Genomic DNA, 25,364 nt, shown 5'->3' on the forward strand with positions numbered 1-25,364 from the left:
GATCCTAAATTACTTGAAATTCTCTGTGTACTGAATACAGTATATTTGCCTTGAGAAGATGGCTTGAGAGACATACTGGCCATATTTGAAAATTAACTGTTCTTAAAGTTGTCTCTACTTTCTTTCTGCTGTGTAATTTGGAAAACCTGGCATTTATGTGAGGTTAAATAAAGACTTTCTCCCTGTCTTTGCTTCCCAAGCAGCGCAGATCTCGGCTGGAACGCAGGATAGCTGGCTCAACGAACCGGTGGCGTTTCCCCAGACAGCAGTTCCCCGGAGGCCTGCTGGCACTTTCTCAGACAAGCAAGTCTTTGAACGTAGACTTTGACGAAGCTCTGAAGAACCCAGACAGGTAGGGAAAACTCTCCGTGCTAGTGAGCTGCATGTCTGGGAAGTGCCCCATGGCTGGGCCACTCTGCTGGGGCAGACGGGCGGTCCTGTGGCACACTGGTAAGTAGGGCTGGCTTTGGGACCATCCTTTAGGGACAGACAGGGTCGTGTGACTACTTCTTCCGAGAATGGCTGTGGGTAGTGATAAAAATGCAGAGAAAGACTGACCTTTTTTTTTTCCTAGATTTCCTTTGCATTAGGAACTTTGGATCCTAACAGGATTCTGTTGCAAGTTTATCAACTGATTTGTTGGCAAAGAAACTTAGCTAGTCCTGGCCCAGAGCCCGGATCCCTCTCACGAATGTGCATTTCCCATTTGTGAGAAGCTGGCTCACCACCCCTCGCCCCACCCCCCACCCCCACAGACACCACACAATTCCCGAGGTATTCTAAGCAGCAGGCTTAAAGTGTTACTTTTCCATGTTATGGATTCTATCCTGCCTCTCCTGGGGACACAGAACTGGACCCTATTGCAGAAGCCCCACTTCACCTCCCTGGTGCTTTGGACCTTCATTGATGCCACTGTGCTCCCTGCACAGGCCAGCCCTCCACCCCCATATGTGACTATGCTACACATATTTGAAATAAATGAAAATCCATCTGTGTTTGGTGTCTAAATTCTCTGGCGACCTCAGCTCGGAAAAACTGAGTGCTTTGAGTTGCTTCTTTTGGCACTGGATATTGATAGCCTTAAATCATCTTGACTTTATTTTTTACTCTGTTTGGTTAGAGCCTTGAAGAAGTCAGGGTTCAAGCTCCTTGTGCCCCTTAGTGCCAGGGCCAGGCTGGGCAACGAGGTGCTGGGGCCGGGCCTGGGAATATAGGCAAACTGATCCAGCAAACTGAGGAGGACGGCTGGGCAGTAGGAGTGGAGGCCTCTGGGAGTTGGTTTGTGGAATTACTGAGCTCAGCTAGGGTGGTGGCCTGAGGGGCACAGAAACCTGAGGACGATGGCAGTCAGTGCGGGGCTTTAGGGCTATTGGGAGCAGTCTGTTGGACACAGAATTCCTTCTCCTCTTTTACTAGTTCTGTGACCTTTCACCAGTGGCTTAACCTTTCTGAGCCTGTTTCCTCATCTGTGAAGTAGTGATAATAGCATCTCCCTTGAAGAGGAATAAATCTTGACGATTAAATCAGTACATTGAAAATGCTTAGCACTGTTTCTGGCCAATAGTAGATGATCAATAAAGGGAGCTGTTATCTTTATAACCTGAGCAGCAGCTTTAGTTATGGATCCTGGTGACTTCATTTTGGGGCGTGTCAGCCCTGTGACCTGCCAGCCAACAACCCATATTTCACTCTGCCTCTTAGTACCTTCCCCGAATCAAAGCACCTTGCCTGCAACACAATGAATCTGCCTCTCTCCTTGGTGATGCTGGGAACCTGGGTGTCCAGAGGCAGGCTAGGCAGGCAGGTACTCTGGGCAGGCTGATCACCATGTACCTGGTCATCACTCAGCTCAGCTGGGCTCCAGGGGTCTCTCATCCTCCTCCTGAGACGGTGGGCTCCCCAGGCACGATCTTGTCCTGATGACAGCAGAGAGCGTAAGAACAAGCCCGGCTGCACAAGTGCTTTTCCAAACTTCAGCTGCATCATGTCCATTGACTTCCCATTAGCCAAGGCAAGTCACATGGCCAAAGTCAAAGTTAAGGGGCAGGAAATCAAATGGGGATTATGCAAGCATCAAGCCAAAAGCCCTTTGGATGGTTTGCTGCAGGAAGCCCATATGTCCAGAGGAAGCATACAGAATTTCTCCCTTTCTCCTCGTTTCTCCATTACGGGTTATGACTTGACGGATGAAGCCCTCAGCCTAATAGCACAGTCCCAGCATCCCCACATGACAATTCATCACAGGCCATTTAGTCCCCCACAGTGAAGAGGACACCTCACAGATGCCATTTATTCCATGAATTTTTCCAGTGGACCTAAAATGAACCAAGCCCTTGGAATCTGCAGAGCCTGCATGATAAATGGTATATCTTGGCAAGTAGCTATGACACCAGGAGAAGGCAATGTGGTCATTTCTGTTGTCTGGCATCTCCAGGCTCAGCCAATCACAGTGATGTTTGCGAGGGTAGTTGAGCTCACGGGCCCCACCCCATAGTTTCCAAAGTCTGTTGCTCCACTTTGAGATCATGGTCTGAACTCCTGACCTTGGTCAGCCCTTCCCAGACTTGTGACCCAAGCCACCAGTGGGGGGCGGCGGGGGAGAATCGAGGCTGACTTGAATCAGATCCACTGCTCCTGGTAGATAAACATCTCAAAAGCCTTCCTAAGTCTGAGTCATCTGTAGCCACCCTCTGTACTTGGAGAGGGCAGCATACAGTCAAATATCTCTTTGGTAAGGCCTAGTCACAAACTGAAAACTGGACTTAATGTTTTGAGCTAGCCATCAGACAGAGCTTACAGTTTATCAGATCAGACAAATGATAACCTGAGGAAACTACCAAGGGGCGAGACATAAGATTGATTAATGTATGCATTAAGGATGCTTATAGTGGAATGATATATGTTGTAGGTGGGGAGAAATGTCAGTATTAACTCTAGGATTTTTTGTTTGCATTTTTTCTTGAGGCTTTGCATTTCACACATTCAGAAAACTTTCTCCAAGAATTTGCAGAGCAAGACCATCCGAAGCGGGGAGGCAGGTGAGTTCTTGTCACCAATGGATTCAGTCAAAACATCCCTGACCTCAGGAGCAGCTTCTGGGCTCTGTGGAAGGAAACCAGACCATAGGCCAGGTCACTAGTCTATAAATTTCTGCCCACTCCACAGTGTCTTACATAAAATAGGTGCTGTAAATATTTGTCAAATGCATGATGAAATGATGAATAAAACCAAGCTTGTCAAACACATTTTCATATGCTAATGGTCACAATAATGACAGACATGCTGATGTAAATAAATACGCTTTTTAAAGAATGGGACACCTGTTCTCTGCCCCTTAGCTAGAGCCAGTTATGACTTGGACATCACATCTGCACATGTCCAACAGGACTTTTTTGAGTTAGAATCAAGAGCCAGACTAGGTCTGTCCTGCTGGAGAAAGGCTTCCTGGGCTCACAAGGAGTCTGGACAGTCAGCCCCTTAGTGGAGCTTTTTGGGCGACATCCCACCCCATGGTGTGGCTGCCTGAGGTCAGCGCCAGCCTCCTTCCCAGGAGGGGTGATGAATTTCTTCTCACCTGTCAACTCTGGTTGACTGGGAGACTTGAGGAGTCGTCTGAGGTCACATTTTGACTTGAGAAGGAGTTCTAGGGTTAGCGATGATGTCTGCCAGGCATTAACTGTCCTAAAAGTGGAAGTGGACATGCAGCGAAGGGACACACTTTATCCACAATTCTTATCCTGCCTAAAATCACCCTCAAGGGTTAGGATTCTAGCCCAGCCAAACCAGAGCCAAGATTTGAGATACAAATTCAAGTTTCTGAATCCCAACATCAAGCAGTATGATAGAGCTTGTGAACAGCAGTATCAGTAGCAGGAGAGGAAACAGCAACCAAATGTAATGTGGTCAAAATAATGACAAAGCCAAGAAATAAACAGATGGGGCTAGTGGCCCTCAAGGGCCTGTCCAGCTCTGAGATGTAGGGTTTTGGGGGATCCCTCCAAACACCATCCCTTTCCTTACCAGGAGTCCAGCCTGCAGAGCCCCCTACTCACAGCCTCTCACGCCTTCCCTGGCCTGGCATCCTCAGATCCTCTATCGCCATCCTACCCAAGTCTCCTCTCATTTTAGTCATTGATACTGTCCATGGTGACACCCCGCACATAAAGCCATTTAGAGTTTGCAAAGATCCTTCTTCACATTGTAATCTTATTTCATACCTGGGAGCTGGGCTTCCTGAGGATCCCTTTCCCTTGAGGACAGTGAGGCTCCTGAGGAGTCTGCTCTCTGCTGATGGACCTTTTACTACGTTGCTGTTGCCTCGCAGGAGGGTAATAATTAGGCAGCAATAGCCCAGTAGTTTTCAACTGGGAACAGGGTAGTGGTATTAGGGGACATGTGGCAATGTCTGGAGTCATTTTTAGTTGTCACAACTTGGGGGGATGGGGCGGGTGCTATTGACATCTAACCCATAGAGGCTAGGGAGGCTGCTCAACACCCCACAAAGCACAGGCTGGCCGCTGCCACAGTTACCTGGCCCGAACTATCAATAGAGAAACACTATAATGGGGGGAAGGCAAGGGGAGGCTCCTCAAGAGTCCAGCCAGTGTCCCTGCCCCATGAAGCCTTTTCCAGTTCCCCAAGGTGGAGGGCAGCCCCTGGGCGTCTGAAGTGCTGCAGCTGTTGGTCTGCAGCTCTCTTGGATGCTTACCTCCTGTGTCCTAAGTCTCATCGTGTCCTGCTGGGAACCAGTAACACCTGGAGGCCCACCTGTGGTCTTCATCACTTCCTCCTGGAAGGCCTAGCGAAGCCACCTGCTGCTTGCCGGCTCATAACTGGGATTGAATGGAGCGCGTGGGAGAAGTGAACGCATCTTCCAGTGGGGGTGTCATTGAGGCATTTGCTCAGTGCTGCTTTCTCTCTGCAGATGTGATCCTCGAGTGCCTGGGCTTCAGGTGGGAACTCCATCAGCCCCAGCTTTTCCAGTCCGAGACCTTGGCCAACCTTTACCTGTTGGCCCTGGCACGGGGTACCACGAGCCCACTGAAAGAGCTGGAGAAGATTCTGCGAGGTACTTTCTCACTGGCACACAGCACAGAGCCCCCCGTGGCCCCTGGTCTGAGAGACCACAGCTTGGCGTTCACTTATCTGTTTGGGGAACAAAGTCACTCTGGCAGTTAAGAGCAAGGCCTGTGGTGTGACCTCATCACGGGGTTCAACCTCAGTCTCCTCAGCTGTAAAAGGGAATAACAGTTCTATGACATTGCTTTTGTAGGGAAGGAAATAGATGTGAAGTTCTAGAACAATGCCTGGCATGTATTGACACTCAGTAAATATCAGTTATTTTTCTCATAATAACCAATCTTGTCTAGCCAGCTAAGAACGAGACTCTACCTACTTCTTTGAGAAGAGGAAAAGGGTTGCACTAAGTCTTCTGATGGGCTTTCTAGAAGGAAAGCATGGCCTGACATCTGTGGCTTGTTTGGCCCAGTATGCTGGTTAGAGGCTTACATGGGTAACAGGACATCATCTTCCCTTTCCTTAACTCCACCTCATTCTATATAGTATTTCAGTCAAGACTTTCTCTCTTTTTCTTCTTTTTCTATCCTAATAATCCCCAATGTCCCACCAGTTCCTCTTCAGCCACACTGCTGACTTTCTCTTTGGGTAACGTAGACTGGCATGGCTTCAGGATGACTCATAAGCAGATACCATGGAAAACTCAAGGTCTCTGAAGCCAGCCAGCATGCCGGTCAGGGTGGGTTTGCATTTCCAGGATGTGGCAGCAAAGCTCTGTTATTCCAGAGCCAGACAGGCTGCCTGAGCCCCCAGCTGCTGCCCCACCCTGAGCCCAGAGAGAGGACCCAGCTGCCAGCCAGAATCTTCCCCGCCACAAAGCCTCTGAGTCAGCCCTTCCCAGCTGGGCTGGGAGCTGAGAGGGGCCTGCGGCATTCCCACAGAACAGTGACAGCCTTCACGCCCACTCGTGGTCTTCTCCCTTCTTCCCAAGCGTCTGTCACAGCGTCTGCAAGGGTGGGGCTGAACTCTTCCTTCCCATCCCTGTGCCCAGGTCAGAGCACTCGCCAGGCAACCAGTTTGAGCCCATGGAGATCCAGGCAGTGAGCACATTGAAAAGCAAGGGACTCTGGAAAAGGAAAACAGAGTTACTGTTAATGTTATGACCTCTGAGGGTCTAGAATGGCCTCCCTAAGGAAGGTGGGCCCTGCTAAGACAGCTGCTCTGATCCCAGCCCCTGCTCGAGGCTGGGCCTGCCTGGGGACGTCGCAGTAGGTGCAGAGCTGAAACTGCAGTGTCCAGACTGTCACAACTTTCCAGAGACACCCCCCTAAGCACCCCCACAGCACCAGGCTCTGGGACTCACATCTCCATGATGTACATCAGGTATAGTCAGAGCCATTCGTGTGCCTTTAGAAGCAGAACACATCACACAAGGATGGTTTGTATGCACACCTGGCGATTACTGTTTTCATGGTCCTGAGAACATCAGTGTGTGTCCTGGAGTTGGCAGCAGAGAGTGACCAAGCCCCGGAGTGGTGGGCTCTGCGGAGATGCAGCCCCCCCTGCTCCAGCCACCCTGTGCTGGCTGCATGAGCCTGTCCCAGCTGTTGATGTTTTTCCCATTGAGCGTCCAGGATCAGCTGTACTCAACAGGACATGTTTATTCTTTTTTTTTTATAGATTATTGTTGTTGTTATTTGTTTATTTATTTATTTATTTATGCTATCATTAATCTACAATTACATGAAGAACAGTATGTTTACCAGGCTCCCCCCTCACCAAGTCTCCCACACACACCCCACTACAGTCACTGTCCATCAGCGTAGCAAGATGCTGGAGAATCACCACCTGTCTTCTCTGTGTTGCACAGCCCTCCCCGTGCCCCCCACACACTATACATGCTAATCGTAATGCCCCCTTTCTTTTTCCCTGCCCTTATCCCTCCCTTCCCTTCCATCCTCCCCAGTCCCTTTTCCTTTGGTAACTGTTAGTCCATTCTTGGGTTCTGTGAGTCTGCTGCTGTTTTGTTCCTTCAGTTTTTCTTTGTTCTTATACTCCACATATGAGTGAAATCATTTGGTACTTGTCTTTCTCTGCCTGGCTTATTTCACTGAGCATAATACCCTCTAACTCCATCCATGTTGTTGCAAATGATAGGATTTGTTTTCTTCTTATGGCTGAATAATATTCCATTGTGTATATGTACCACATCTTCTTTATCCATTCATCTACTGATGGACACTTAGGTTGCTTCCATATCTTGGCTATTGTAAATAGTGCTGCGATAAACATAGGGGTGCATCTGTCTTTTTCAAACTGGGCTGCTTGCTGTATTCTTTGGGTAAATTCCTAGAAGTGGAATTCCTGGGTCAAATGGTATTTCTATTTTGAGCATTTTGAGGAACCTCCATACTACTTTCCACAATGGTTGAACTAATTTACATTCCCACCAGCAGTGTAGGAGGGTTCCCCTTTCTCCACAACCTCGCCAACATTTGTTGTTGTCTTTTTGATGATGGCGATCCTTACTGGTGTGAGGTGATATCTCATTGTGGTTTTAATTTGCATTTCTCTGATGACAAGCGATGTGGAGCATCTTTTCATGTGTCTGTTGGCCATCTGGATTTCTTCTTTAGAGAACTATCTATTCAGCTCCTCTGCCCATTTTTTAATTGGATTATTTGCTTTTTGTTTGTTGAGGTATGTGAGCTCTTTATATATTTTGGATGCCAATCCTTTATCGGATCTGTCATTTATGAATATATTCTCCCATACTGTAGGATACCTTTTTGTTCTATTGATGGTGTCCTTTGCTGTACAGAAGCTTTTCAGCTTGATATAGTCCCACTTGTTCATTTTTGCTTTTGTTTCCCTTGCCCGGGGAGATATGTTCAAGAGGACATGTTTATTCTTCAGGAGAAAACCCAACAAGCGAACATCCCTCTTTCACTGCAAATGATCCTCCTCGGTTTCAGAACACCTCACAAGCTCATGATCAAAGCACCACTTGCCTATCTGATTTTGAGATTTTATGTAAAATAGAGGGAATGTTGCACTCTCTCTTCGACCCCTTCTGGCCAAGCTAATGGTATTCCTCCCTTCCTCTGACACAGGTTGAGTGCTTAATTTATGCTAGGCATTGTGCTAGGAATTTAGTGTCGGGAGACCAGGGGACAGGCCACAAGCCCCAGATGCTGATAGAGCATGAGGAGCAGCATGGCAAACCATGACACTAACTCTCAGCTCCCGAGTGCCCATGCTGTGCCAGGCACCTGTGGGTGCCATCTTGCTGACTTCCCCCAGAGGGGGTAACTGGCAGAGCAGAGCTGTGCAGAAATCCAGGAGAGGAGAGTGATATCCAGAGCTGGAACAAGGCCTGGCACTCAGTAGGTACTCTAAAATACTTGCCCAATGAGAGTCCGGGCAGAGCCAGGTGCTGGGGGCTGCTGAGGGAGGGCCCTGCAGCCCCGCTTGCGTGGGGAAGCAGGGTTTTCCTCCTGGTCATCATAGTTGCAAAGCGTGTCATACTTTTTGGCCCCCAACTCATGTCATTTTTCTTTTACCTGCCTTGAACTCACTAGGCTTGGGATTCTGGTGGAATCCATTCATTCCATTAATATGGCTGGTACTTCCTGAGCCCCAGTGCATGCAAGCCTGTGCTGGGTGGGTCCATGGGGATGGCATGGTCTGTAAACCACCCGGTGTGTCTGCCCGACAGATAATGAGCCCACAGCTACCTGGTGTGACGGCAGGCAGTGGTGTCAACGGGGATGAGTCTAGGAGGAAACAGAAAGTCATTTTGGGGGCAGGTGGGGGTGGGGTTCTTCCTTACACTCAGGGTCAGGTGGGCCCTGAGGCAGGCAGGAGGGAGCCCCATGACTTTTCTGGGGAGCAAGCCCCGAGGAGGCAGGTTGGAAGCCCGGTGAACTGGAGACTCATGGCAGGGCCCTGGGGTCACTGGGGGGGCTCGTTTTGTGCTTGGGGTGTGGAGTGGCACAGGAGACCCAAGAGCAGTGTGTGCTGAAAATCACATTTTAGAACAACTCCGAGTAGATAGGGGAGCTGGTGGTGATCCTTTCCCTGGAAAACCTTTGCTCAGTGGTGAGGGTCCCCTGGAGCTCTGTGGGGCAAAGTTCCAGGAGCCTCCTGGTGGACACCCCCATCCCACACTCGTCCTCCCACAGGTGGTCGCTGTGCTTCCCCCTGGTGCCGGGTCTGTGGGAGGCGCTGGGGTGCGGAGAAGCCCCCTGCTCTACCTCAGCCGCTCACAGCCTGATGAAAGGGGGCGGCAAGGAGCGAGAGAAGCGGGGGCCAGGGGTTGGTGATAACATCTTAAGATGCTGTGTGAGCATCAGTTTCCCAGTTCTGACAGCCACAGAGGCCGTGCAGGATCATCGGGGGCAGCTGGCCAGGGGCCATGGGGGAACTGCCCGTACTATTTGTGTGACTGCTTGTAGGCTTCAGCTATTCCAAAATAAACGATCATTTCAAAACTGTATCCACTAAACAAACAAGCAAACAGAAACAAAACGCAGGGTGGTCGGTGCCCACACCACGGTTGTGGGAGGGTGGGAGAGCGTCTGTCTTACAAGGTTCAACGTGACTGTCACACGTGCTTATCCCGTTGCCTTCTAGCTCGGTCGCCTGAGAAAGTCAAAGAAAGAACCCCAGTAAAGAAGATCATCATTTCCTTGAAGGTCAATGACCCCCTGGTCACTGAAGTCGGTAATGTCACCCGTCTTCCTCTCCTGAGAATGCCACTGCACACACGGCCCTCCCAGATTTTAAAAACAAACCACAGAACACAACTAACAGGTGGCACCCAGGGCTTAGTGCTTCCTTGTTAAAAGCAGCTGAGCAGTGCCAAGAGCGGAAGGGGAAAGAGGCGGGACAATTTGGGAGCATGGAATAAGGTGGAGGGCTTCTAAAGAAAGGTGCTGTCCTTGGGGGAGAGGCATGGAGGATGCAGAGGGGATGAAGCAACAGGCCCTGAGGCCCACCCAGGGGCAGCGCAGCAGCCCTTGCAGGGCCCTATGGCCAGGGCAGCTCGCAGGCCCGCCCTTGCCCCCAGGCAGCACTTGACCCAACTCTCCCTGCGGGCAGGATGCCAGCAGCAGGGTCCTCCCCTCCCAGCCCACCCCATCCTGGCCTCTAGAAACAGACTTCTGTGCCTGTGCGACAGCGTGCGGTCACGTGATTCGGCAAGTCGGGAGATCATCTCTTAAGGGCTGGGGAGGCCTGATGTCCTCCCAGCGTGCTGGCCGCACGCGGTGCTCCCTTCAGGCAGGACTTGGAATGAGCCGAGCCCCTCAGCTCCCTGGTCAGGGGAGCTCAGTTCCTAAGCTATCAAATTATCCTGGCTCTTCCCAGGAGTCCTTAACCTCTGAAAATCCCAGACTGAGAAAAGCTGCTGTAAGCTTGGTCATCTCCAGAGAAAAAAACGCGCCTGCATGCACACAGCATCCCACACATGTTTGGGCAGTCACCTCTGCACAGGCTGCGGGCCCCAGGTAGGGAGGGAAGCCCCAGGGACGGACTCTAGGCAGGCCTACAGGAGCATGCTTTCAGCAGGAGGTCGGTTTTCTTTGGCTTTAACCTCAACTCTTTTGGGGAGGAGCCGAGGTGGGGGGTGGGAGGTGTTTGTGCCCAGGTCAGAGCGGGTGCATTTTCTCTTGAGGGCATCTCTGCCCACCCAGCTGGTGGGCATGCAGCACCCAGGAAGGGGCGCCTGGGAGTGAGGGACCCCGGCTGCAGAGCCCCCTGCTGATGGCTCTCTTGGATGCTGCCTTCCCAGCCTTCGCCACGGCCCTGAAGAACCTCTACATGAGCGAGGTGAAGATGGACATGGACGACGTGCTGGGGGTCCTGGCTTCCGCTCACATTCTCAAGTTCAGCAGCCTGTTTCAGAGGTAAGGCAACATGATGGGGCAGGGGGGCAGCCCTGGGCAAGATGGGAAGAGCCCCTCCCAGCCCATTTCCTGGAACATCCCTCTTCTGTGCACTAGCACATTTGGGGGGTTCTTTGCACAGAGCACAGCTTTGAGCCTGCAAACTGACTGAGACACTAATTCACACTGATGTGTGATGAGCTTACAACTGAGCCACCTCTCCCAGCAACATGCTCATTTTAACCAATGATTCTTGACTCACAGGAATGAAATGCAAAGGAGAGAGATTTCTACACCCAGGAGGTCCTTTGCACGTGTGCAAAATGACTTCCCAGGCACACTCAAACCATGTTTGCTTATCAGTCTTAACTGTGTTCATCTTTGGCTAAAGAAGCCTCTCTCCATTTAGTGTGCACACACATGGACTGACCATCTGAAGACAAATCCACTTTTCCCATTTCTGTCAGGGCTCTTTTTTCCCACTCATTTCAGACAGAGCCTTGCTTTTTCTTGTAAATCATATTTTTCTGTTTATAAATGTTACGCACAGTCATTGTAGATATTTTCGAGGTGAGAGAAATGCAAATATTTCGAAGTCAAAATTTTCCATGAATCCAACTGCCCATTTTGGAGCACAGCCTTTCTCCTGAGTATTCAGACTGTGGTGGCCCACGTGGGTGGCTTGTGTGCTGGGGGACCAGGAGGCATTCACCTTGTGTTGGCATCAATGTGAAAGCCTCCTTATCCTGACAAGGGTTGCCAGGGTTCATGGACACTCAGAGAACTTGTGGCCAGGGAGCTCCAGAGGCTTCTCAGTGTTTCTGCTGCATCCAGGCAGCTGGTGAAATGCAGCCCAGGGGGGTTGAAAAAGCAGGGGTTCCCAGTGTTCATTAGACTTTTTCTGCAGAGCCAAAAGCAGCCTAGGATGCGAGCTGCAGGGCCTGTGCTCAGCCCTGCTCTAAGCTGCTCCTTAGTCTCCATCTGCCTCAGTGGTCTCAGCTGTGAAATGGAGCTAATGACACTTGTCAAGTCCTACTTCACAGGACTTTTGGGGGGTGACGGCTTTGAGCTGGAGCCTTGACCACGGTCAGATGCTGCTGTCAGCTCTTTGTAGGGATTACCTCCTTCCTGCAGCCTTAGGAGGTGGTATATCTCTATGCTCTCTTTATAGATGAGGAAACTGAGGAACTTGAGAAGTAAGTAACTTGCCCAAGGCCTCACAGCTCCCAAGCAGAGCAGCCAGGACTGGTAGGAGGCCGAGGGTCCCCAGAACCTACACCCCTAACTGACACTGTCCTATCTGATTGCTCAGGTGAGATGGTACTGCCATTGCTCACCCATAGTCCTGCCCCTCCTGCCCCCCTCCCTTCAGTGGCATTTGGTCAGATGGTGTTTGCTTAGGGCCCATCACAGCTTCATCCACTTGTCCGTCCTTCAAAAACAGTTTCTTGGACTTCTCCAAGACAACAGGGAACAGTGAGGACCAGATAGGCAGGGTCCCTGTCCTCTAAAGCTCCTGCCCAACAGCCTCCAGCACAGGAAATGAGTAGAGTGGGGGTGGAGTGAAGGGCGGGGATTCCCAAACGGAACAGTCTGTGGTTTGTATGATTAATTTCAAGTAACATTGGTACCTATGATTAGAAAGAGCATTTCTTAGGACTTGCGTTTTTTGTGTGTCCTGTAATATATTCCTCTGTCCCATTAATGCTTAAGAAAGGGTAAGTGAACCAAATGGGATTCATTTCCCTTGGGCTTTTTCAGGAATGTGTGTCTACTGCACTAAGATCCTGAACACAGAAGTGGTATCTTATTGCTCTTTGATTTCATACATAATTCCTAGTGCCGTTCAACACAGGAGACATAGGGCAGGGGTGGTCTGCCTGACTCGTTCTGCCCTAAGCCACAGTTTCTTCATTTGAGGGAATGAATGAACTTCCCATCCAGGTAGAGAGAGAGCATAAGCTGCTCTGCGGAGGGTAGGGGCAGGGGCAGGATCTCTCCTGAGGACCCTGCAGGTTTCAACTCACTTTGCGTAGAGTCCACACAGCCAGATTCAGTCCCACGGATGTTTCTGAGTTGCTGCCCCATTCCTGGGAGGCCCTGAAATGCCTCAGGCCAGTCAGTCCCTCACTCTGGAGCATCAGGAAACCTTGTCAGGGACACAGATGCCCCACGAACCAAGAGATGCAGGATGTGACTGCAGAGGACACGCTGAGTCACGGAAGGGCGCTCTGGCACGTCAGCATGGCCAGGCCTGCAGGGTGGCTGCTGTGGGAGGTGGAGACCAGAGGCTGCAGGCAGAGCCAGGTTGTGCAGAGTCTGGGACTCATCACGGAATCTGGCTTTGGCCCTGCAGCTGATGGGGAAAAGTCGGGAGTTTCCTGAGGTGCCCCATGTCCCTTCCATTGTATGTATCGCCCGTATTTGTCTCACAAAGCCTTGTGACACATACTTACTACTAAGTCATAGCTTCCTTATACAGGACATTTCTGACGGCTATTGTTTGGTGCTGCCCGGGAAGGTATCTCTGACCTGAAAGCTGAAGGCCAGCTTCTCTCTTGGAGCCGGGCCTCCAGCCACCTTCTGTCGGTCAGCCTTGGCTGCCTTACCTCAGGTCCAGGTTCACAGCCCCCTCTGGCCTTCAGAACCCTGGCCCTGGCTTACCTGTGGCTGAGCCAAGATGGCAGGTTCTTCATTTGCCACCCCCTACCCCATGCCTTGTTTTAAATGCCAGAGTGAGGAGGGCTTTGGAGATAGTGAGCCCAACCTATTATTGCACCGATGAGCAAGCCTCGGCCTGCCTGAGCTGATGGGTCTTGCTCAAGATTCTACAGATACCTGTGGTGGGGCTGGTATTCTAGGTCAGAGCCAGGTGGACCTGGCACACAGCTGGTCTGGTCTCACCTGCCTTTGAGTGGCTGATGATGCAGTTGGCAGGAATGTGGCAGCACAAGCCTGTGTGTGTGTGTGTGTGTGTGTGTGTGTGTGTGTGTGTGTGTATGGAACAGAAATGCCCTGGGTCACTCACTCTGAAAGCAGCACAAATCCAGGTGTTGGACTTCTGAGGTTATCTTGGCTAAGCTCTTGACCAATGCAAAGTCACCCAGGTGACCACTTAGATCTGATTCCCATATAGCCTAGGCTACCAGCTTTAGGGGATGAAGTCAGTGTGTGGAGGTTCCGCCCAAGGCTGTTCCCTGGACTCTTGCATCAGATATCTGCTTCGGCACAGCTGGAATCATGGTCATTGCATGCATGCACAGGTGAGCATGTGCCTGGATGGCCCCTGGCTGGGGAGCCTGACCATTGCAGTCCAGCCTTGCCAATAGCCTGACAGTGAGAAAGGAGAAGCACGGTGCAAGCTTCAGCCTCCTGGGGCATTAAATTTCTGCACCCCAACTCCAAGCCCAGCTAATTCTGCCTATGCATCTCCATTGGCAAAAGCCAGCACCTAAAGAACATGGTGGCCAGTGAGCGGTGGGACCTGAACTTCCTCCATGCCCCATTCACACTGTTTCCACCTCTGCTGATTGGTAAGCTTACAGTGAGACCAGGAGCTTGGGGAGGAGAGGAGCATTGTCTCTTTATAGCAGTTATTTCCAGAGCCAGCCACAGAGGCCCACACGTAATAGGTACTCAAGAGATGGATTTATGCTGAGAGGGCTGCTTCCTGGTAGCCTGTAATTTCATGGGGGGAGTGGTGGGAGAAGGCAGAGGTACCAGGAAGAAGGAAGCCCTGGAAATCAAAGCGAAGGGGCATAAGAGGAGAAGCAATCAAGGAGACTCGCAAGAGGAGGTGGTTTTTGTGCTGAGCCCAGAAGGATTCTGGCTGTCATAGGGTGGGAGAGAAGGGGATTTTGGGCAGAGGAGCATTGAAACTGGGACATGTTTGGCCAGTAAGACCCAATGTGGCTGGAATGGAGGAGGGGCATGGGAAGAAACGGGAAAGGTGAGGCAGGAGGTTAGGGTGAGCCCAGGCCCTGCAGACATCGAAGGCTATGTGAGCAGGTTCCAGCTGGTTCTGTCAGCAGAGGAGAGAGCCTGCAGCTTGGGAGGGGAGAGAAGGCCCTCTCTGCTGTTAGCTGAGCCCCCATAGGCTGCTGTGTGAAGGATGCAGTGGGGATGCGGGGCTGATGGAGGCAGGGAGACCTGTGTGGAGGCCCAGGTGGGGGAAGAGGAAGGGAGAGAGGAGGAATCTCACCAGCCCATGTGCCTAGAGGTGACAGCAGAGGCTGGTGCTCACCCATACAGATTTCTGCAGGGCTCCAGACAACCCCTCCTAATGAGCATGACCAGTCTCACTGTGGTAAAAGGACAAAGCTAGGGTCCAAAGGATAGGTAAAGTGCCTTGGTCATGACCAGACTATGCATTCATCATTTCTTACCTTGTTTGAGTAAAGGCTTTAGGTGGCTTAAAAGAATACATACATAACAGGGCACAAAACTGTGTAAGAAAGAAAAACAAGGACAAAGAGACTGAACTTGCATTAACAACCTGACCACCTGCTATGGGTGGGCCACACATTTGGCTCTGAGCTCCCTAGCAGCTAATATGAAAAGGGAAACCTGATCAGTGAAATTAAATAAAAGCAAACAAACAAACAAAAGAAATGGGAGGAGCATAGCTACTCTTGGTAATAAAACCCTGGGTGTCTTCATCAAATGACATTGAGTAACATAATGATCAATGTCCTCAATAATATCCATGAAGTAAGTGCAACAATAAATTTTATAATGTTCTTTCTCAATGTTAGTAAAGCTTCATACCAAATGCAACTCAGTAAAAATAAGTTCAGGGGTGTGGTTGGTGGTGTTAATGAGCCCACCTACCCCACCCCTACCCCCGCTCTCTGCTGATCTGGCTTTAAGAATACATTTTAGAATATGCGCAAGAGTTACTAGATACCATTTAAGCCTTTGTCCACGAGCTGAGTGTATCTCAACTGAGTTTAGGAAAACCACTGAGTGATAATGAGCTCAAGATGAACTCTGTCTGAGCCCAGTAGCTATTTCTGGTGCCCTTTCTGATGAAGTGAACATGTCTTAAGAAAACTGTGCTGAAGAGAGATTGACATCAGCTATGAAAGCCGACTCACTGAAACTTTCATTGCCCCACCACCAGCCCTGTCCACCCAGCTCACGTCCACCTTGGTCTTGCCCTCCCTCATTGCACTGCAGCCGTGCTTTCCTTGAGGTTCTGTCAAAGTACAGCACCTGCTCCTGCCTCAGGGCCTTTGTACATGCTGTTTCCTCCTCTCGGCATGCTGGTCTCCCAGGTCCTGGCCTGGCTATCTCTCTATCGTTCAGGTTTTAAACATCACTCTTCTGATCCTTCTCCACTAGGTTAGGTTCCCTCTTACTGCGTTCCCATAGCACCTTGTTCTTGAACTTTTTAGCCCTTAACGCAGCTGTAATAGTGAGATTACCTGTCTGTTTACTTAATGTACATTGCCCCACTGACCCATCAGTTTTGTTCTTTGCACCCCAAAAGCATCACCAGTTGTATGTGCTCAGTAAATAGATCCTTAATGAGTAGGCAGACCAAGTAGATGACGCCTATTCAAGGGAAAGGGCCAAGATTTTCCTCAGAATGTTGCTCTTTGATCAGAGATGAACAGGACTTGAGGCCCCTCTAGCAGCACCGCAATGGTCTGGACAGAAAGAAAACTTCTCTGAGAACAGCCTAGGGCAACAGTGGTTCTTCTCTGCAGGTGTGTGGCCATGATGATGAGCAGACTCACGCCAAGCACCATCAAGAACTTTTACCTGGCCGGCTGCAAGGTGAGAACAGACTGGACAGAATACGTTGCTCCTGGGGACCTTCGGGAGCACCCCACACTCTAGGATTTCACACACTAGTCTCTGTTCCAAAAAAAATATGTCTAAAGGCACCAACTTAAGGGTGCCAATAATTAATTTTCCCAAGTGAAAAAAATATAAAGATCATTTTATTTTTAAAAGGACATTCACACTAAAAAAAAAAAAAAGTCGTATAATTAGGGGAGAAAAAAAGTATAGCCTTTCTCACCAAAACATCAGCCAACCTTCAAGGACATTGGGGTTGGGTGAAATTCTGTCTCCCCTGGGCCTGGTCAGTGTGTCAGTGTTGAGAATAAATGATGTAATCTAACACTTCATTATCAGAGGAGAAACTGAGGCTGACGGAGGGGAGCAACCGGCCAGAGCGACAAGGCTTCTGAGCTGCAGGGCTGGGTCTTAAGACCAGGCCTCTTGCCAATTCCAGCCTTCCTCCGTGAGGCCCCCCTGGCCTGGATGGACACTCACGCCGTGAAACAGACATGTCTGACACTAACGTTCGGTTCACACACAGTCAGCACGTCACAATGCTCTTATAATAGCGCCTAAGAATGTTTTAAATGCCTGTTTTGTCAAAGACAACTCAGTGACCTCCCCTTCACTCCGCCGGTCATTGGAACGTTACTCGATGGCAGCGTCTTTGCATTCCAGACAGCATTTCTCAGCCACTCAACCTGGGAAGGACTATGGCCCTGAGGACACGCACAGTGTGCTGAGACCCTGTGAAGATCCCTGGGCCCAGGGGACTTTGTCCACTTTCTCCAGACTAGCCTGAGAACTCCCCGCAGGTTATATATACCGCGTGGAACCATCTGTGATCCAGTCGCTGAATTTTGCCCAGAGATTTCAGCATGCAAGCCCTGTGGTCAGATCTCTGGGACTTCCCTTCAGCTCTGCACTTCCTAGTCGTGTGACCAATGGAAAGAGCAGGACTAATGGGGAAGCCTCAGCTTCAGCTTCTCCATTAGTAAAATACAGACAGTAACGAACCAAGCTCATAGGGTTGCGGTGAGGACTGATTTAAATCAACCTAGCACGGTGCCTCGAGCTCAGCAAACACTCAGAAAATGATGATCAGCTGCCCCTGATGTATTTTGGAATTCCCGGGCGCACGCTGGTAGCATCGTCTCAGGCCAGCAGAGGGCGCTGACAGTCCAGGGATTGATTCCTTCACCGACTTGGCTTTTCTTGTTCCCAGTACAAGGAGGAGGAGCTCACCACCGCCTGCGAGAAGTGGCTGGAAATGAACTTAGTCCCTCTGGTGGGGACACAGATCCACCTCCGCAAAATCCCGCAGGAGCTGCTCCACAAAGTGCTGAAGTCCCCCAGGTGAGCTGCTCTCCTGGGGTGCTGGTTGGCCTGGGGAAGCAGGGCTGGCGGGGAGGGATGTGCTCCAGCCGGTGCACCCACACCCCTGCTGGACGTGCCCAGGGTGCAGTCCTTGCTTATCCCAAACTGCCTGCCTCCAGGACAGCGGGGTGGGGGCCAACACACGGGTGCTGTGCGGCGGGGCTCCCTTGTATGCTCTTCCATGGGGGTAGGGACCCTCTGGGTGCCCAGTCGCATTGCCCACCTGATCATTAATTCAGTAATTGCTGAAGTAGTTTTTTAAAATCCTGACAATATTAATATGCTTCCATTGTGGAAAATGAAAAACAAGAGAAAGCAGAAAAAGGAAAATAAAACCTCTCATCCTAAATCAGTTCGTATGTCCCACCTTGGCTCCTCAACGGCTAAGGGGTGGACTCAGACATCCGATGGCCCATTTGACCTCTGCTGATTAGAGCTAAAACCCAGCTATCGGGGCTCCCACCCTTACTGCACGGCTGCCCTCTTTTTCATCACCCAGCTGCTCAAGCTAGAACCTTGGGCGTCCTTCTGGACTCTACTTCGCCTTCACCCCCACTTCCAGACCATGCCTGCCTCTACGGGTCCCTCTCTCTGGGCACCAGTGGAGGCCGAACCTCCATGTCTCTCCTCTGGACCACCACAGGGACCTCTGCCTCAGGGCCTCGTGTCTGCCCTTGTCCCCTTCCAATCACGCCTCTAGGCCGGGCCCGGTGGCTCCTTCTCATCCTTCAAGTTAAATCATGGAAACATTCCCAATGCTTAGACTTTAGGTTATTTCCAGTGTCTTACCAATATAAATAGCACTTTGGTGACCTCCTTCAATGTACCTTTATCTTCATCTCAGATTATTTTCCCACATTAAGTTCCTAGAATTATAATTACTAAGTCAAAAAAGTGCTTTCTGTTCTAAAAAAATTTATTTGAAACTAATTTTAAGCAAATAAAAATGATAATCGTACAGAGTATCGACACACCCTCAACCCTGTTTTGTTTCCCTTTCTGCCCCATTTGCTTCATCATTTGCATCTGTGTGTGCATCGACACACACACACACACACACACACACACACACACACACACACACACACACACACACACACACTTTGTTTTTCTGAACCCTTGGAGAGCAAACTGCATACATCATGTTCCCTTACCCCAAAGTGCTTCAGTGTTTATCTCCTAATAAAAATAATTTTTTAATATATGCAGCTACCAACTTCAGGAAATTTAACATTGGTGTAGCACCTTAACATCACTGACCCAACGCCATCCTTTATCACTTCTTTCCCTCCGACACAGGATCTAGTTTAGTATCACGCAATGCACTTACTTGTCATGTCTCTTTGGCACTTTTTTAAAGGGTCTTAATACCCACTGCCAAGTTGCCAAGACTGTATTCTCTTTGGGAGAACTTCAGAAGTGAGAACTACATTCTAGTAAAAATGTTAGTGGCACATTAGAAATGAAATGTTTACTCATGCACATGTGACAGCAAGCATTCTGATTTCAGAAATTGTATCTGGGAGATTTATTCCACTGTTGGTTCAGATTTACTAAGAAGCTTGTAACGCCCTCACTTGCTTATGGAGAAATGAGGTTGGTAGAAGAGCGTTCTTGTGTTGAGGGAGATCATGTTATCTAAGACCTCAGGGACCACAGCCCTGGGCGCCCCACTGCTTTACCCTACTGTGCACCCCCCACCCCCACCCCCGCACTGCCTTCCCATGGAGCAAAGGTCATGCAAGCATTGAAGAAAAGATAATCATGGCACCCCTCAGGCTTTTCATAACACTGTCCCTCCATGGGAAAGACCGAGTCATCCCACCCTTGGAGCATTTATTCAAGAAACGGGAAAAAATGTCTGACCACAACCAGAACTCTGGTGATGCGAAGGCCTTACAAAATGCACACCGGGCAGGAAAAGAGGGGAAGAACTTTACGAGTCTAGCCTTACAAGTTTGGGGAGACATGACTGATGCAGAAACTGGGTCCTGCTCCTCCAGTGCCTCCCAAGAGCACTCTGTTCAGACGGCCCAGGGCTCTCCTGACGCAAGAAGGGAAGGCCTCGGCAGGCCGGCAGCCCATGTGCCCTGGAGGGACCACCGACAGCTCCCAGACCTCGTGCTCATGCCACCCACGTTATTCCAGGCAAATTCTTCTCATCTGGTTAGTGTCCAGTGGCCACCTGCTTTAAAGCTGGAGGCAGGTGGGGAACAGAGATGCAGGAAGAGGGGCCTTGGGGAGATGGCTAGAAATTTGCCCAGGCTCGGGTTCCTCATCGTGGCGCCCACGCTGGCTGGTGGATTCGGTGCCTCAGACCTCTCCTGATGGAGAACAGAGCTTTGGTGAGCCAGCTTTGACTGAGCCTTCTGGATGTGTGCCCTGCTATGTGCACTGGCCCTATCAGGCCCCACCACACTGTGCACCCCATAACTTAGGTACAATTACTGTCCCTAAGATAAGAGGGACAATAAAAGGCAGGGATGGGCTCACGAGCTCCTCATTATGAGGTTGGGTTTCCCAGCAATCAGAACTCAGCAAGGACCAGGTTGTCCTGGGAAGAGCAGCTGCTTGGGAACACCAGACCCAAGGTCAGGCATGGACCGTCCCTCGGCCCCACTCAGCGTAGGCTGTGGCCCAGCTGCCAGACTGTGGTTGTGGTGTCTGGGTTGCTGAGACTCGTTGGGACAACACCAGCAGATGCTAGACCTTGGGGTCACTAACCTTTCCTCTCAAGTCCCTCTGACCTCATCTTCCTTTGGGTTTTGCTTTCCACCTTGTAAACCTGCTGGGGTAAAATATACACAGATTTCCTGACCTCCTGGGCTTCAGGTCTTCGTTTCTTTGCCAGGGCCTTTCGTTTTTCAATTAATTTTGTTTTTAGAGGTCAGCACTAGGTTACCTACTCTACTAACTCTAATAGAATGAAACTTAATTCTGAGTTCTGGTTTTCTGCAAGCCAAGCTCCTTGTACACATAGGAAAGAGAACTTGGAAGGTTACGAGCTCCTGTCTGCGCAAAAGGGTGTCCTGCAACTCCTGCGGCCAGGGGAATGTGCCCACTTCTCCCTGGCTTCCTGTCTGTGAACAGGGAGTCTTGAATGTTCAGGAATTCCCTAGAAAAGCCACCCCATCTTCCATGGCATCCTGTCCCCCCAATGCCTGGAATGCCTCTGGGCATCCCTTGCAAACGTAGTTCCTAAAGCTAAAGTTTCTCTGGCTAATAACTATACCTACCAATTACTGAGCACTTGTGTACAGAACACTGTGGGTTATGGGGTCTATTTCCTATAGCAACCCAGCCGGGCGGGACCTGTGAGCTGCATTTTCACCGGGGGAAGGCAGATTACAGGAAAGTGGAAGGATTGGTCCAGGTCCCCTGATGCAAGATGAGAATTGGGATTGGAACATAGGGCTGAGTTGCCTGAAAGCCCATGGTCACTACCAGCCCACCAGTGTGCTCTGCACAGGCCTGCCTTCTCCTTCTTGATGGCCAAGATCAGTGAGGATACTGATGGTTGTACTTTTTATAATTAAAAAATTATAGTAAGTAGGAAGATACTACAAAACACAATTGGACCCACCCTCCAAAATGAACACATGTTGTCATAAGAAATAAAACATTACCAAGAAAGCAGAAGTCACCTATGTCCCCTCCCCGGCCCTGCTCCTTTCCTCCTGCCCTAGAGACAAGCAAACCACTGGCATGACCTCAGTCCATGTGATAATACTTTTACTATGTGTATGTGTGTCCATAAGTGACATGTAATATTGTTTTGCAAAGGCTTAAACTTCAAATAAATGATCTCACAGTGATTGTGATATTCCTCGACTTTATTCACTACCATCATGCAATGTGTTCTGTGCATAGTGATACTTGTGCATCTAATTAGCATTTTAAATTGTACAGGGTTCTGTTGAGTGAACAGCAATTTATTTCAATCCCTTACTAATGGCCTTTTATTTTGTTCTTTTCATTTTTCTTTGCTGTGACAATCAACAGTGCAATGGGTGGGCATCCTTGTTCATATTTTTTTATTCACTTGAGCACAGCTTTCTCTATGGTCTGTATTCAAAAGAGGACCTTTATTATTTATATACACTTTTCTCAAAGAAACAGAGGACAAACAATGTCTTATTAAGAGCTTTTTGTTTTTCACTTAAAGAGCAAACACCAGTTACATCATCCCAGTGGCTACTAGTAAGCACCAGTAAACAAAACAGCCCAGGTGCTCACCTATGCTGAAGGGAAGTTTGGGATCTCTCTGAGTTCCTTCCATCTTGATTAAGGCCATCAGAGCTCTTAGATAAATGAAAACAGGTTTGAATGTCCTCGGCATGGTTATTTCTGGCAGGAACTAATACTTTTGGGTGCTGGTACATGACATAAATACAGAAGACTTTATTTCAGTGGTTACCCTTCATAATAAAAGTAAAGCCAGGATCCTGATCCATGGGGCTCCCTGCTACTCCCCCTGAGTTGGTGCTAGCCCTTCTTTGGTTAAAGTCTCAAGGAAACTTCTGGACCTGGGGACCTCAGGCATTGATGCTGCACCAGAAGTCATGTAGCTTCCCAGGCCAGAGTGGTTAAGGTGCTGGCAGAGTTCTTTGTCGGGACATCATACTAAGTGTCCCCTCTTGCCTCACCATTATTGCCCAGACAGTGACAAATTTGGTCCTGTCTGGCCAGAGTCAGAGCCCATGCATCTGCAGGTAGTCTAAAAATAAATAAGAGGAAAGAGACAGTTCTACTGTGTCTAGAAATAGTGTGAGAGGTGGGTGGGTGACATTTCCCTCACCCTTTCGAGTCACCACTTGGCTTCGGTTCCACCCACTGCGACCACTTACCAGCATTTAATGAGCTCTCACTACACGACAGGTGTTCCCCAGATGTTTCGATGTGTTCTTTGGTGGGTAAGGAGGCTATAATATATTTTGAAGGCAGAGTGCCATCTCCATGGGCAGAGACAGAAAATATCAGTGGGTTTAAGAAATGATGAGATGACTTCTCAGGTAATCAAGTCGTCAGAGGCTGTTAGAGATGCTCTTTGGCAACAGCCCTACTTTGCGGAACTGATGTCATCACTTGTTTCTTGATAAGAGAGGCTCATGTTGCTGCAGGCAGTGTGTGTTCAGGAGCCAGGTCCCAGCCCTGCCACTTAGGAGGCAGAGGTGCTGTTTGCCGAGCAGGTTCCCATGTGCCAGGCAGTGTGCTAAGCGATCTGTATGTGTGTGGTCACCTCCCCCAAATGTGTCAACATTCCAACCCCTACAGCCTGTGACTATGTTAGGTTGCATGGCAAAGGTTGCATGGAATGAAGGCTGTGCATGGATAAACTTGAGATGGAAGGTTATCCTGGGTTATCCAGGCAGGTCCAGTGTTATCACAAGGATCCTCCGTGTGCATGAGGGAGGCCAAGAGTCCGAACCAGAGAGAGGCTGGAACACGCTTTGCTGCTGGCTTAAAGAGGGAAGAAGGGGCCACAAGCCAAGATTCGTAAGTGGCCTCAGGAGGCTGGAAAAGGCAAGGAAACGATTCTCCTGGAGAACCTCAGGAAGGAACACGGCCCTGCCTACACTTGATCCTAGCCCAGTGAGATCCATTTTGTTCTTTTGACTTCCAGAACTATAAGATAATAAATCTGTGTAGTTTTAAGCCACTTGGCTTATGGCACTTTGTCACAGAAGCAACAGGAAGCACACAGTGTGTCTCCTCGTGTGGCCTTCACCACTATCCTCGCGCAGCTGCCGTCGTCATCTTACAGATGAGGTTCTGCGGCTGCAGGGCCGCTGAGTGACCTGCGGGAGGTCCCACAGCCAGTGGGGGGCCTGACGGATCCAGGGTCAGGGCTGATCCCACCATCATGTGACCTTGTTAAATTACTCAGCCTTCAATCAGGTCTGGGACTGGAATGTGACCACCGAGGCACTTGTCTCGGGTGCAGAATATAAGAGGGCATCAAAACACTCAGTCATCGGGATCAAGTGTTTTTTAGCGCATTATTTTTAAATCAAAATTAATGTGAGAAACCATGATGAACAAAACAGTAAAATTTAAAATAAACATAGGGCCAGTCTGAATTTCTGCATCTATAACAGTCAGGAATATATCCTAACTTTGCAGGGTTGTTTTGAGGAATTAAAAAACACATCCAAACATCTGGGGAGCACGTGTCTTGTAGCGAGAGCTCGTTGAATGCTCGTGGTGTTGGCAGCGCCGTGGGGGAGGGCCCAGGCCCCCACATCAGGCTGCTGAGGTCGGGTTCCAGCTGTGCCAATTACCAGCTGAGTGACCCGGAGCAAGTCATTTGACATCTCCATCAGGGGCCGCCTAGGGACTCGGGGGCGGTGTGGTCTTCATTCCTAATTCCTAAGCTCACTCTCAGTTTTTCATTTTTTCATTTTCTTCACAATGCCATGGCTTTTTGCTCTTCCTAAAATTTCTTCTCAATATTTTGTTTTGACCAGGTTGTTTACTTTTAGTGAGTTTCACCTTCTGAAAACACTACTTTTGTGGGTCTACTTGCAACTGAACCAGAAAATTCAGACAGTTCCAGTGTACGAAACAGTCTTGGCATTTTTTAACAGGTAACAGAACTTAGTGTCGATTGAGGAAATGTACGTACACTGGGTTTTTTTTGTTCCTAATATAATGGAGGTAAAGCATCCGTGATATTACTCTTCCTAACATTGCTCAGAGTGCATAGAATGCAGTTTTCTTTATGGGGCCTAAGGTTTGGGATACTTTCAAACCATTAGATTACTTGAAAAAGTGCATAAATATGTAGGTGTTATAATATGAGTTAATCATGTGCTTCTGAGGACTTGTTCTGTGTCCAGTAAAAGACATAATGCAAAAGATCCTCCTTTTATTCAGGAAAATTACCATCCTACACTGACCTTAAAATCTTTGTATTTAAAATGTACCTTAATCAGACCAGGTCATAGTCATTTATATTCCTCTAGGCAGCAAAAAAGAAAAAAAAAAGTGAATTTTTCTGGACAAATGAAAGAGCATTTGAATGTACAAAGGTTTATTAGAATTAATCAAGTTTCCAATATCCTCTAACCTTACACATTCTAAAAGCTTATATAGCTCAACATTTAAGTGAGAAATAGCAATTACAGAATAATAATGGACACCATTTATTCTTACAAAATGCAGCAATTCTGAAGAGCGCTTCCTATTTATAATCTCCTTTAATCTGTGTAATACTCAGGCTGCCTTTATTAATCCATTTTACAGATGAGGAAGCTGACGTAGAGATGAAATACCTTGTCAGCAATCACACGG

General features: G+C 49.3%; 1 protein-coding gene across 2 annotated transcripts in view; it reads left to right on the forward strand.

Annotated features, from left to right (window-relative positions):
- Nucleotides 1-25,364, forward strand: part of BTBD16 (BTB domain containing 16) — a 45,493-nt gene that overhangs the window by 2,617 nt on the left and 17,512 nt on the right. The window contains exons 3-9 of one of the 2 annotated variants that reach the window (XM_036898983.2): nt 201-352; nt 2,965-3,038; nt 4,925-5,068; nt 9,652-9,741; nt 10,811-10,925; nt 16,616-16,685; nt 17,920-18,050. In XM_036898983.2, the coding sequence (XP_036754878.1) occupies nt 201-352; nt 2,965-3,038; nt 4,925-5,068; nt 9,652-9,741; nt 10,811-10,925; nt 16,616-16,685; nt 17,920-18,050 (776 nt within the window). The remainder of the gene's footprint in view (nt 1-200; nt 353-2,964; nt 3,039-4,924; nt 5,069-9,651; nt 9,742-10,810; nt 10,926-16,615; nt 16,686-17,919; nt 18,051-25,364) is intronic. The other variant, XM_036898982.2, reaches the window with a different exon arrangement.

This window comes from Manis pentadactyla, chromosome 8 (assembly GCF_030020395.1).
Source record: "Manis pentadactyla isolate mManPen7 chromosome 8, mManPen7.hap1, whole genome shotgun sequence".
In the NCBI taxonomy this organism is placed as follows: domain Eukaryota; kingdom Metazoa; phylum Chordata; class Mammalia; order Pholidota; family Manidae; genus Manis; species Manis pentadactyla.